This window comes from Anguilla rostrata, chromosome 15 (genome assembly GCF_018555375.3).
Source record: "Anguilla rostrata isolate EN2019 chromosome 15, ASM1855537v3, whole genome shotgun sequence".
In the NCBI taxonomy this organism is placed as follows: Eukaryota; Metazoa; Chordata; class Actinopteri; order Anguilliformes; family Anguillidae; genus Anguilla; species Anguilla rostrata.
This window is the reverse complement of record NC_057947.1, coordinates 26,180,324-26,193,239: the sequence shown is the minus strand read 5'-3', so window position 1 is coordinate 26,193,239 and position 12,916 is coordinate 26,180,324. Positions and strand designations below refer to the sequence as shown.

The window sequence follows — 12,916 nt, the reverse complement described above, 5'->3', positions numbered from 1 at the left end:
ACATTCTCAGTCTGATCACAACTGATCCAGATCAACAACAAAGCAACAACATAAATCCTTCTCTTTCTAATAACCATGTGTGTGACAAGAAGCCTTGTCAAACAATACTGCATTCGTAATATTGAATGCTACTGTGTTAGCATAAGGTTGCATACTCAACAATTGCTATTTCTGAAATACATCTGTTGTTGTTGTTGTTATTGTTGTTGTTGTTGTTTTTGTTCATTTTTGTTTTTGTTTCATAGTATTGACAACTTGTTTGGCAGGCATGCCGCCATGCACCTTTTAAATCTTGCAAACGCTACAGTTACCTAGCAACACAAAATTCTGTCGACCAATCACAAGTGTACTTCGGCGTATTGATACGAGCAAACGATTACTTTTTTCACTAAATCTACGGTGTCTTACCTTATTTTACTGAATTGTTACAATTTCAATATCGAATACATTTAATTTCTCTGAATTGTGCTAATTTCGGTTACGTGTGTCAATATTTTTTATAGATACAATAGATACAAATATATTCGTGTAAAGTAGTGCGGCGTGGCTACGAAGTTTTGGACCTTTCCTTTCAAACTGGCGTTCTTCGGCATATAAGAACGCGCTCTTCTCTCCTGTTCACAGTACAGTAGGCGTGTATCGTGTTTGGTGAGGTTAGACGCCAATACCAGGCTGAAGTTTTTGAAGACCGTTCCAGTCTATTTGAATGCCTTGAGAGGATTCAATCTGCATAGTAAGTATAATTAATGTTTATGTTGTTGGACCACGTTATTGCTTTCTGATCACGCAATCTTGCTGTCGAGCTAGCTGTTAAATTGTAAATTACCCGCACAGTATATTCTGAACTGGGGGTTTGGTTTATCTGACCAGCGCTAAAAAGCCAGCTGGCTAGGTAGTATAACGTTATCACAAACTAAAAACAAGTGTTTAGTGTGAACATTTTTGGGTTTTCACTAAATTCTTGATGGCTATAGATGGCTCGTCTAGCTTGGTGACTTGGGTTGCATAACCGTAGCAAGAGCGTAACTACATGAGCTACTAAATTGAATAAATTTAGTTTTGTTCGCTAACAAGATTAGATTGCTGAATAGTTGTGTTAATTCAATAATTTTCAAAAGGCTACAGATACCCTGGATACTGAGATTTCTGCTACGTTAACTTTTCTGTTCTAACTCGGATTTTGCTTGCTAGCTAGGTAGTTGGATGGCTGGCTTGCTGGCACAATGACATAACATTACTATCGTCAAGCCAATACGTTACTTTCGCTTGCCAGCTGGCCAGCTGATCGTTACACGAGATGACTGGCTAACCTGATGCCTTTTATAAATGTCAGTAAGTTTCCTTGTTAGGCTAGTGTTTGATTGCACGCACTATGGTGTGTTATAGTTAATGTACGCTTTTGAATGTGTTCTCCAAGTTTGCCTGCTGGCTAGCAAGTATAGTTTACTTGGTAACGTTAGTGTGGTCCCTCGTTTTAGCTGTGTGAACCAAAGTTGCTAGTTTGCTAGCAATATACCGTTTTTGCATTTTGGTGACTGGCTAATTAGTTAAGTTGATGGTATACCGTTAGATAGCAGCTGCCTATTACTTTACTGAGTGAAGCAAGTTGAACATCGTATATCGCGTTTGACGAGAAAGATAAGGTTATTAACTAATCAGGGCTCTGCACTGACCAAGGAGCGCATGTTCTTCGAAACTGAAAAATCTAGGGGCACAAAAATACATTCCAGTCAGTACATGTGCTCCAAAATTATTTTTCCACTGAGCACACATAAGTTTTTAGGAGCAAATGCTGGTAAAATGGGAGCATTGTACAGCCCGGCTAATGTTAAGTTGGTTTGGTTAACTAAAGCTACATGACGTGAATACGTTTTCATTGGGGAGGCATGCAATGAAAGCATGCTTGCTGTTCTGGAACAACAGCGATACACTGTGAATTCATGTTTTGAATTGTGCATTTTAACCATATCCCATACATTGTCTTTTTTTGTTCTTTAGTGAATCGGATATATTTCGTTTGCAATTGTATTCACTCGCATGCGCGTGCACCCACCGTATGCTTAGTTCAGTCAGTCAAATTTTGGAGATAGGTGCGTATGCTTTTTTTTGTTGTGAGATCCATGACAAACCACAGTTTTTTTTGTTTTTTTTTATTTAAAAATGCTACTGCTACGGTATTTCTAATTTCCTGTTTTTCCTCCCCACCTTATTTTGTTTTGAAGAAATCTTGTGGATAACATGGCAGAAGCTACCAGCAGTAGTGGCTGTGAGTCCTGCAGTGTGTTGAACTGGGATCAGGTGAGTCGTCTGAACGAGGTCCTTACCGAGGCTGTACCGGTTCACGGTCGAGGGAACTTCCCCACCTTGGAGGTGCGTCTGAAAGACATTGTGCAGATGGTCCGAAATCAGCTGGAGCATAGAGGAATAAAAGTCAAAGATGTGCGCTTGAATGGCTCCACTGCCAGCCACGTGCTGGTGCAGGACAATGGGTGGAGTTACAAGGACCTGGATGTCATTTTCAGGGTTGACCTCCCTCATGAAGCAGAGTTTCAGATCATCAAGGATGTGGTTTTAGGCACCCTCTTGGACTTTCTGCCAGAAGGGGTGAACAAGGAGAAGATCACCCCCATGACCCTGAAAGAGGCTTATGTGCAGAAACTGGTGAAGGTCTACACCGATTCGGACAGGTGGAGCCTGATCTCTCTCTCGAACAACAACGGCCGCAACGTGGAGCTGAAGTTCGTGGACTCCATCCGCCGGCAGTTCGAGTTCAGCGTGGACTCGTTCCAGATCATCCTGGACACTCTGCTCTCCTACTACGAGGTTTCCGAAAACCCCATGACCCAGCACTTCCACCCCACCGTGGTCGGGGAGAGCGTGTACGGGGACTTCGGCGCGTCCCTCGACCACCTCAAGAACAAACTGATCGCCACCAAGAGGCCGGAGGAGATCCGCGGCGGCGGCCTGCTGAAGTACTGCAACCTCCTGGTGAGGGACTTCAAGCCCACGGACGAGGAGGAGTTCAAGGCCCTGGAGCGCTACATGTGCTCGCGCTTCTTCATCGACTTCCCCGACATCCGCGAGCAGCAGCGGAAGCTGGAGTCCTACCTCCAGAGCCACTTCATCGGCGAGGAGAACAGCAAGTACGACTACCTCATGATCCTGCGCCGGGTGGTCAACGAGAGTACGGTGTGCCTGATGGGACACGAGAGGCGGCAGACGCTCAGCCTCATCTCGCTGACGGCCTTCAGGGTGCTGGCGGAACAGAACGCCATTCCAGACGCCTCCAGTGTCACCTGCTATTACCAACCGGCCCCGTATGTCAGAGACCCCAATTTCAGTAACTACTACGTGGCCTCATGCAACCAGTCAATTCCAACATGGCTGCCATGTAACTGATGGACGAAACTGAAAGGTCACTGACTCAGAATGGCAGATAAGTCTTATCTGGCTCTGTAGGTTTAAAGGATCTGTTTAAAAAGGACAAGCATTTACCCCCCCGCCCCCCCCCCCCCCCACCTCATTCCTTCTCTACAGAGGTGACAAGAATATTTGAGGACCCAAAGTGACTTTTTTCTTTTCTTTTAAGTGTTATTTGTTTTCTGCATTTCTTTGACGTAATTTGTCTTCTCAGGTTGTAAAAGGTTTTTTTTTTTGCAAATCTGAATGTGAAGAGTAATTTAATGTCCAAACAAAAAAGATATCTTTGGTGACACCCCCCCCCCCCCCCCCCCATAAGAAAAAGAGAGAGAAAAAAGGGGGTAAAGGATTGAGTTGTACTCTCGTTGCAGGAGTCCTATGACTTGGATTGATTTTGTGTGTCATGAAATGAAAACTGGGATGAAAAGAATGATTAAAAAAAGATGGAAAAAAGTCAAATATCAGAGGATTTCCCAGGTGGTGTTTGTGCTCCACGAGAAAAGGAAAAAAAATTAGTTTGTTTGGGTGGACATTGTATGTGATCTAGCCTATATTTAGAATTATTTTGGTTGGTAAGGTGACTCAACATTACCTTTCTATCAAGCCCCCAAAAAGATTTAAAGTGGAAAGAAACCTCTATTTAAAAAAAAAAAAAAAAAAAAAAAAGACACAAAAAAAATCAAATTAAAAGTTTCTTGTAAATTAAAAAAAACATTTTTTTCCCCCCCCAGTGGGATTTGTGTAGATGTGTTGCGCTCCGAACGTAAGCTTTGCTCGGCGGGGGTTAGCCCTACAGTAGCGTGTAGGACGGACCGGTCGCTGTGTCGGGCTGGCTCTGCGGGGGTCTGACCGGTCTCTTTACCTTAAAAGGATCTCCGCCGATCCCCGGGGAATCGCCCGCCGGTCTTTTTAGCGCCGCCGTCTGCTGAAATGGGATGCCGGTCCGGCGAAGGCCAGCCAATGGCCGCCGCCGTGATCTATAATTATCCTCGGAGGTAGTGAGGTATGAGCGTGGTTGGCACGGCGACCGCCCTGCCTGTGTGTGTGTGAGGCTGACTCATTCCCTGTGCGTACGTATGCACGCACGCGCGGGGGGGGGGCTTTTCCCTTCGCTTAATTTGGGCAGAGGAGTCTAGTTTGCGAGTTTGTGTAAGTGTAAAAATAGGCTGAAAGTAGATTATCTGTCCAATCTGTAGGAGTCTGATTTGCGAAAGCACAGTGTAGATCTGCATAGTCACTGCGGTTTTTTTTTTTTTTTTTTTTTTTTGGTAAGGCTTAAACTTCACGGACTGTGACTCTGCCCTGCTGACGTCGGCGCCGCTGCGCCGCGACCGGGCCAGAGCCGCGTACCTTCCCTCTTAAACTTCTCCTGACCCAGAGATTTTTAAGAGGGCGCCTGGTTTCCTCGGCAGAACGGTAACACCTTTTTAAATGGCAGTCCGGAGTCGAGGGGCTGTCTGATTGGATGTGGCTTCCGCGTGGCGTTAGCTTCAGTCGGAGGAATATCGGTTTCCCTTTAGCCCCCTGCTGAGCCTGTGGCTGTGGCCCGCGGTTCACGTTTACCAGCACGGGGATGGTTCAGCCTGTACAAACGTGCTGTGTGCATGATAGCACAGGCCTCCCCTTATCTGTGCTCCACTTGGGGCGGGGCGTGACCAAGCCTTTTTTAAACATGAGATAGTTTGATGGACAGGGTCACTGTAGCCCCTCTGTTGGAGTTGGGCATGCCCCTGGGTCAGCTTGCCCAGGTTTGAAGCTTTTGTGTGTGTGTGTGTGTGTGTGTGTGTGTGCATATGTGTGTGTGTGTGTGTGTGTGTTGGAACACACGTGCGTGCGTGTCCATGTGTGCTGTCCCTGTGTGTGTGTGTGTGCTTGTGTGTGTGTCTCATGGGGCTGTTGGGAAATTTAGTGTTGACCAAAGTCTATGTTCTAGTGATGAAGCAGGAAATAAAGGGAAAAGTAAAAAAAAAAAAAATAAAGTGCCTTAATCTTGTGCTGGTTGTATATGGGAGGGTGCAGATAAAGATTTTTTTAAAGTGTTATGTAAGAAAGTTGTTTCTCTTTCTTTTTCTTTCCCCCCCCCGCCTTCCTGCAATTCCTTGCACGTTTCAGGAACGACGTTTATGAGAGACAACGTTTGCATTAAGTTAAATATCAGATGCAATTACCCACATAACTGGATTGAGGTTTGAGTGATTTTGAATATGGATCTGGTTCAAGCAAATGCGCGGCGTGCGTGCGTGTGGGTGCGTTTGCGCGGTGCCAGCGCTGCTCCTCCGGCGCTGGCTCCGCCGGCCGGGCCCTTCTCGTTCCGCAGGCCGTGAGCGCCCCCCCCCCCCCTTCATGTCCCCCTCCTCGCGTCTCCTCCTCGTCTGTCCGACTCGTGTGGTTTTTCACGTGTGATAAAGGGCTGCGTGAATGCTGCTTTGTGTTCTCTTTGTTTTGTTTTGTTTTTTTCTTATTGCTAAAGCCAAAAAGTCTCGAGATGCAAAGGTGGAAAAAAAAGTTTAATTAAAAAAAAAAAAAAAGAAAAGAAAAAACCGCCCTGAAGTGGAGTAATGAAGAGCCAGACTCTCAAAGCACTTTAAAAAAAAATGCTGTGTGCAGCTCCCCACCCAGAGAGCTCTGAATGTAGAAGTCCCTGCAGCTAGTGAGGCAGGAGGAGGAGGGAGGGGGGGGGCGAGGGGGCGGGTGGCCAGAGGACAACACCTCAGGGAGATACTTTTGTGTTTAATGCAGGGCTATCGCCCACCGACCCCTCTTTTTTGTTTGTTTGTTTTTTGGGATTATCTATTTACGGTGAATGAGTTTTGGACTTTGAGCTATGAATTAATCTCCCCCCATCTCTGGATTAGTGACTGTTTGAACCCCCCCCCCCCCCCGCCCCCCACCCCCCTTTGTTCTGGAGGGTTCCCTGCGAGAGACTTGTGTCTGTTGCAGAAACATGAGCATACTTCAGCATCGTAGACCAAGTCGGTCCAAGTCCAAATAAGGTTTCTCTGGCTTCTGGGGAAAGGAGGCGTCTCCTCTGTTTGCACAGTAATGGGAAATGACAAGTCCGTCTTGTCGAGATGCACTTAAGCCAACGATGCTTGGCTCTATCACTTCTAAAGGGGTCGTCTACATTTTGACAATAAAGGTCTTGCGTTAGTGATTTTCTTGCAAAAAATGATTTTAAGTTTTGTGTAAAAGGCACGCTGTACACTGTCTTATGGCTTAAATGTTTTCGTTTTTTTTTCTTCCTGAAATGTGGGAATTCCATATGAAACTGAGTGTGAATTTTGCCCCCCCCACCCCCCCCCCCCACCATGTTTAATAAGTGTGCTTTTTTCCTCTGTGCCTACCTTGCTTTAAGCCTAGCATCTGAGTGTAAAAGGAGCCTCAGCAGCCGTAGATTGTTTGCGGTAAGGGGAGGTAGGGTGCGGTTTGTGTTATTTTGCAAATCTTACACATTGGATAAGTATTAGGAAACCTGTTGTGACATTTTTTTTTTTTCTTTTTTCTTCTCCTTTTTTGCACTTTTGCATAGGTTTTTTTTGGAGTCATAGGTGGGCTGTGTGCATTTGGTGTATGTATTTGTGGGGTTGCCTTTGTGCATTCTAATTTGAGTGCCAGATAGAAATGGAGGTATATGAAATTCTCACAATTCCATACAATAGTTAATGCAAAGCAGTGCCTGCCTTTGCTTTATTATGCTCATTTGCAGTTTTCTTTTTCTTTTTATTTTTTTTTTTAAAGCACTTTTCCACTCACTTCAGTTTTCCCTGGATGGAAATGTACTTCGGGAAGTGTATGAACAGAGAATAAATGAATAAAGTATTTGAACTCGCTTCCACCTGTCGTTGGTTTTTTTTTTTGGTGCAGCGGAGTGTGTTCCTGTTTTTCTGATGTGGTGAGAAAATGGCTCCCGTTATCCTTCACTTCCAACTTGGAACCGTAATGATAAAGGTGTTGTGTCGGTCTTACTTTTAAATAGCTGCGCACATCACAATAGAGTTTACAAAACATACCGCATAAATCGATTTCCACTTCACAAAACGTGCCGCATAAATCAGTTTCAGCTTCGGAGTGGTTACCTTGATCAGCCTTTGCGAGCAGCATAATGGCATAATTAAACGCAGACCGTTACTTTGGTCTTTTTGCCCCTCCTGTGAGCGTGACAATAGTCTGCTTCTCTCCGCTGAAGTCTCTGCCATTTTTACTAAGGGTTATGGGCCCCCCCCCCCCCAAGGCCATCTGCTCCTTCAGTCATGCCATTTTAGCAGGGTCGCAGGTTTCTGGGAAGGACAGTAAAAATAAAACCTGCCCTGAGCACGCTGTCCCTCGTGCTGCCTCACCGCGCACAGCGGCGTGCGCGGGTCTAAAGATATCCGTCCCGTAGCTTCCTTTGGCAGCGCGTACGTTGGCGAACATGGACCTGTGCGCTGGAGGGCATGGGCTGTGCTTAAGAGTAGGTTTTTTTGGAATGTCTTTTTTTTTCCCCCCTAAAATTCTAAGTCTGTATTCTAGACCTCCATTGCTTCCAGTTACCAGCTGTGGGTGTCACATCAGCATTGGAATGTTCAGTTAAGAACACCCTGATCACGTATTTGCGATCTCGCGCCTTACGGTGTTCAGAAGGAATCGCTGAGAGGAGGCTGGTCTGTTTAAACTGCCTGCTCATGTAAATGAGAGTGCGGTCCGGCTGCTCCTGTTCCCCGTAGCCCCTGATGGAACGGTCCGCGGGGGGTTTGTACGTGCTGCCTACGCTTTGATCTCTGAGGTGATTTGTGTGTAGCGCGCTCCGACACCGCCTCTCGCGCCAGTCATTTTCCGCTTGGCTCCTCGGCCCCGAAACCACGTGAGTCATGAGGGCCTCGCGGCTTGTGACACCGGACGGCCCGCTGATGGGGGGGCGGGGGGGTGGGTGGGGGAGTCACCTGCGTGTGAGGCGTTGGAGGTGACGCGGCCCCTTACCTGCTCACGTCCCTCAGTCTCCTGGCTTTTTCCACCCCTGCCCTCCCCTCGCTCTGCCGGGGCTGGGGGAGGGACTGTGAAAGGTCATGAGAACTGTGCAGGTGTGCGGTGGACCTGCCTGTGCTGTGCACACTACTGATGCGCTGGGGCTTTATTTTAGGTTCAGGGTCATAGATATTAAAAAGAACATCTGAGCAGATGGAAATATCAGCTCTGTTCTAAGGTAGTGTCTCCCTGTTAGAAGGCTGCAGTGCAATGGTTTAAAAGGGGGTTTTTTTTTTTGTTAAGCAGAACTGGAAAAACTGGACCCACAAGGAAATGACTATTTTACAACAAAAGAGTTTTATGTCACAGCGTGTCAGATTTTTTGCTTCCCCTACCCGCTGCCGTATTTTTAGGTGTTACATAAGTGACAGCCTATGGGTACCGTCATGTGTTGACAGGGTGGAAATTAGCTGTGAAAACTGTGCAGCATGGGCAGGTACCGTTGGTGTGCATCAGTGGGATTTCCTGTAATACAGTTTTTCATTATGTGCATTGTGCACACAATCGGTGATGAAAACGTGGCCTTTTAAACAACATTCTTGTGTATTTTTTTTTCCTGCATTCTCACTTTGCGAGGGTTCCACTAATGCAATGTTAATTTGCAAAGACCTGAGTCTCATGTGTCACATGAACGTGTATGCCTAGCTGAGATGTTCTGTCTGTATCTCTATATGAGTGTGTGGTTTCTGTGTGTGCTTGTGTGTGTGTGTGTGTATGGTTTTTATTTGTGCGTTGGTGTGTCCCGGTGTGTGCTTGTGCGTGGGTGTATTTTATTCCTACATGTGCGATTTTTATTCATGTACGTGTGTGTGCACAAGTGTGTATGTGTGTTTGTGTTTGAATTTTATCCCCATATGAGTGTGTGGTTTTTATTTGTGCGTGGGTGTGTGCCGGTGTGTGTGCATTTTATCCCTATATGAGTGTGCAGTTTTTAATTGGGTGTGTGTGTGCGGGCACAGTGTGCTCTCACACCACCCAGAACACCCAACCGGCTGTCCAGAAATGACAATAACGGAACCCCCCTTCCCCCCCCCCCCCCCCCCCCCCCCCCATGGGCTGCTGTTTAACTGAGGGTGCACAATGTATGATTTCTGGAATACTGCTGGAATGTACAGGGATGGACAAAAGAAGCGTGGTACGCAGCAGAATGCTCACAGGCGGAGCTAATGGAAGAGCCCGACCCAACTTTCACAGCAGCGCAAAGAGCTGAGCAGCGAGAAGTTCAGCTCCCCTCTGACTGCTGCCTCCCCACCCCCTGCCCCCCCAGCTATAACTGCTTAAAGTGTGCCCTTTTTTAAAGACTTTCACCATACTGTGCCATCACAGGGACAGTAAAGGACCTTAATATCCCCGAGTCACAGATGCACAATGAAATGTGAGTTGAAGTGTAGAAAAGGTGCTGGTGGAATGGCAACCCGTCTAGTAAATGTATCATCACGATTGTGTGATGTGTGTGTAAGCACGAGAGAGGGAGAGAGCGCTACATGGAAATTCAGATTAGTGCTGCTCCTGGAACCTATCTTCATATCAGCTGTGGTTTTTTCCACATCAGCCAGTATTTGGTATGTCAGCATATTTATTTTTTATTTTTTTAAAAAGGACATCCTACCAACCGCTGCTCTGCAGATACGGCACTGGGAGATGGAGCAAATTCAGGAAAGCGATGCCACGTGTGTATCGAATCTGCCTTCACGTCCTGTTATCGCAGGTTTTACTGCTCCTTGATTAGCAAGAAGGCCTCAATGCGATCGTACGTTCCCGTCTTTGAGTCCAGAGGGACAAGAGCCTCCAGCGCTTTAAAGCTCTGTGGTTGACCAAGGTTTTTTTGCTTTGCAGATATAAGATATGTATTCCAACAGTCCATTCGTATGGAGAGTAATCATACAGAATGATGACTGGTCACATCTGCTGCGATAATTTCAGCCAGTGACAGAATGGATGTTTGCGCTGGGGGTAGGTCCATGTGTTGAACAGAGCCGCTCTGAGTCACAGGGAGGTCACCCAGTGGACTCGGTCCTTCGTCAGCCAAGACCGCTCGGCCGCACGCCCCTTTCGCCATGACAACCAGCGGAGCCCGCATCTTTGAGGGACATGGGCGCCGCGGCCACGGGCGATGGTCCCCTCTTTAGTGAGTGTCGCCTCTGTCCCAAGGCCGGCTTCAGTCGGATGAGTTTATTCCCAAATTTATAACCAAGCCTGAGGCTGGGTCGGCTGAACTGGCCGAGATGCTGGGTCAGCCTTTTTATAACACCTTCTAAAGGCCTGAGATGCTGGGCTCAGGCCTTTTTATAACAACCTTCTAAATGGCCTGAGATGCTGGGCTCAGGCCTTGTTTATAACAACCTTCTAAAGGGCCTGAGATGCTGGGCTCAGGCCTTGTTTATAACAACCTTCTAAAGGGCCTGAGATGCTGGGCTCAGGCCTTGTTTATAACAACCTTCTAAAGGGCCTGAGATGCTGGGCTCAGGCCTTGTTTATAACAACCTTCTAAGTGGCCTGAGATGCTGGGCTCAGGCCTTGTTTATAACAACCTTCTAAGTGGCCTGAGATGCTGGGCTCAGGCCTTGTTTATAACAACCTTCTAAGTGGCCTGAGATGCTGGGCTCAGGCCTTGTTTATAACAACCTTCTAAGTGGCCTGAGATGCTGGGCTCAGGCCTCGTGGCCCTGATGTCAGGCCGTGGCGTTACCCTCTTTAGTGGGCAGCGAGCGGCTTCGGGCCAGATCTGCTCTGATTCCGGGCCGAAGTCAGCACAGCCGGGGCAGATCCGGTCCGGCGGCGCTCGCTATCTGGGGGGCGTCCGGCGTCCCGGCGTAAGCAAACTCGTCGCGGGTACACGGCGCGATGGGCCGCAGCTCTCTGAGCCGGAAGAACCTTGGCAAGAGCGACTGCGCCGTGAGAGGAACAACAGCTTAAGCAAACGGCCTCTCCTCTCCAGGAAACAGGCAAGCTGCGCAAACAGCAGCCACTTCCCCCGAAACGCCGGCTCTCTGGAGGGGGAGTCGTTTATAGGCCCACGGAGTGCCGAGAAACAGGTGAGGAGGTGTGGTGCGAGGACGGGGGGGGTGTGGGGGGCACAGATGTTCCTGTGGCCGAAACGGAGAGAGCTGTACTGCATCTTTCCTGTCATGCAGTTACAGCGTTTCCCTGAGACGCTCGCTGTGCCTCTCTCTCTCTCTCTCTCTCTCTCTCTCTCTCTCTCTCTGCCTCTCTCTCTCAGCCCCTGATTCAGAGCACAGCCTCGTGGGCCCGACGCCGCCGCCGCCCTGCGGGTTCACGTCCGTCATTGTCATGGTGCACACTCCTCTTGCGTGTGTGTGCTGTGTAAACTTTGAGTTTACAGGGCTAAACACCACGGTGTCCTTGTATTCCATTCTCTTGCTATTAAGGAACCACAGATATCAGAACTAAAGAGATCAGGTACTTTCATGTCACTTTACTTCACAAGATTCATTTTTTTAAATTCTTCTGCGAATATGAGTGAAGATGTTTGTAATTTGGGATCGAGAATAATAACGTCATTGAAATGCTTTTCAGGCAGTGCCGTAAATTACAAGTGATAAAATAGACCTTGTGGGGACGCCTGATATAATCCATTTTGTAGTGAGATTGGTGGGAATGATAATGTGTTGTTAGTAGCGTGTAATACGATGGTTGGTGCACTGCATACTGGAGCACAGGAACATGTCATACCCCTTGCAAGGAAACATTCCTTAGTTGTCCAAGCTGCATAAGGTATATAAATACATCTTGACTATTTCAGCCTGTGGGGGGCCATCCATCCAAGCAAGGGAGGCAATAGGTACATTTATGCCTTCAGTTTGCCGTTTAATGCACTGGGACAAGTGTGTACAGGGCTACTCTAGCACCCCCAAGTGGTCAAATTTATTCATTGCATATCGACCCCGTCTCCCATCTTCTGAGAACGCTCGCTCGTTATTGACGCTTTTCATAGAACTCGAAAAGAGCGAGCAGCAGATGTTTTGTCGCATGCATTGGCAGATGGTTTCAATAAATACGTAAATCATGTCTGTTTCGGTGGATGCAGCCAGCATAACTGTCTTCAGGTCTTATTTCCCCAAGATTTAAATCTTTAAGATGTTCTAATGTGGGATTTTAATTAAAATATCTGTGTTTATTATTTTTTTGTACTAAATGGCTACATGCCTCAAAATGACCACAGTTAAAAAAGACAAAAAGCGGAATCCAAAGGAAAAATCTAATTCCAAGGTTATCACTTTGATTTGCATGTCAGGCTGTTCTTCCTTTTTTTCCCAGGGAAGTTTAAAGATTTTATTTTTCCTTAAGTCCCTAAGGATCTTTATTTTTATTTTTATATACACTGCAGAAGTCCACAGCTGCAGTAAGACTATGCACAGAAACTGGTTTCAGAGACACAGCAATGTCAGTCTGTGTCTGGATGATCCCTCGATATTCATGTTCCTTTTACACACGAAGAATGAAATGTTGGATTTACTTTAAAATGTTATGTCAA

At 46.9% G+C, this 12,916-nt stretch overlaps 1 protein-coding gene across 1 annotated transcript; it reads left to right on the top strand.

Moving 5' to 3' along the window:
* The first annotated feature begins 575 nt into the window (after positions 1-575).
* tent5c (terminal nucleotidyltransferase 5C) lies at positions 576-7,250 on the top strand. The gene is made up of 2 exons (XM_064311085.1): positions 576-733; positions 2,223-7,250. The coding sequence occupies exon 2, from the start codon at positions 2,239-2,241 to the stop codon at positions 3,397-3,399; it is 1,161 nt and encodes a 386-aa protein (XP_064167155.1). The 5' UTR covers positions 576-733; positions 2,223-2,238; the 3' UTR covers positions 3,400-7,250.
* Positions 7,251-12,916: the final 5,666 nt, after the last annotated feature.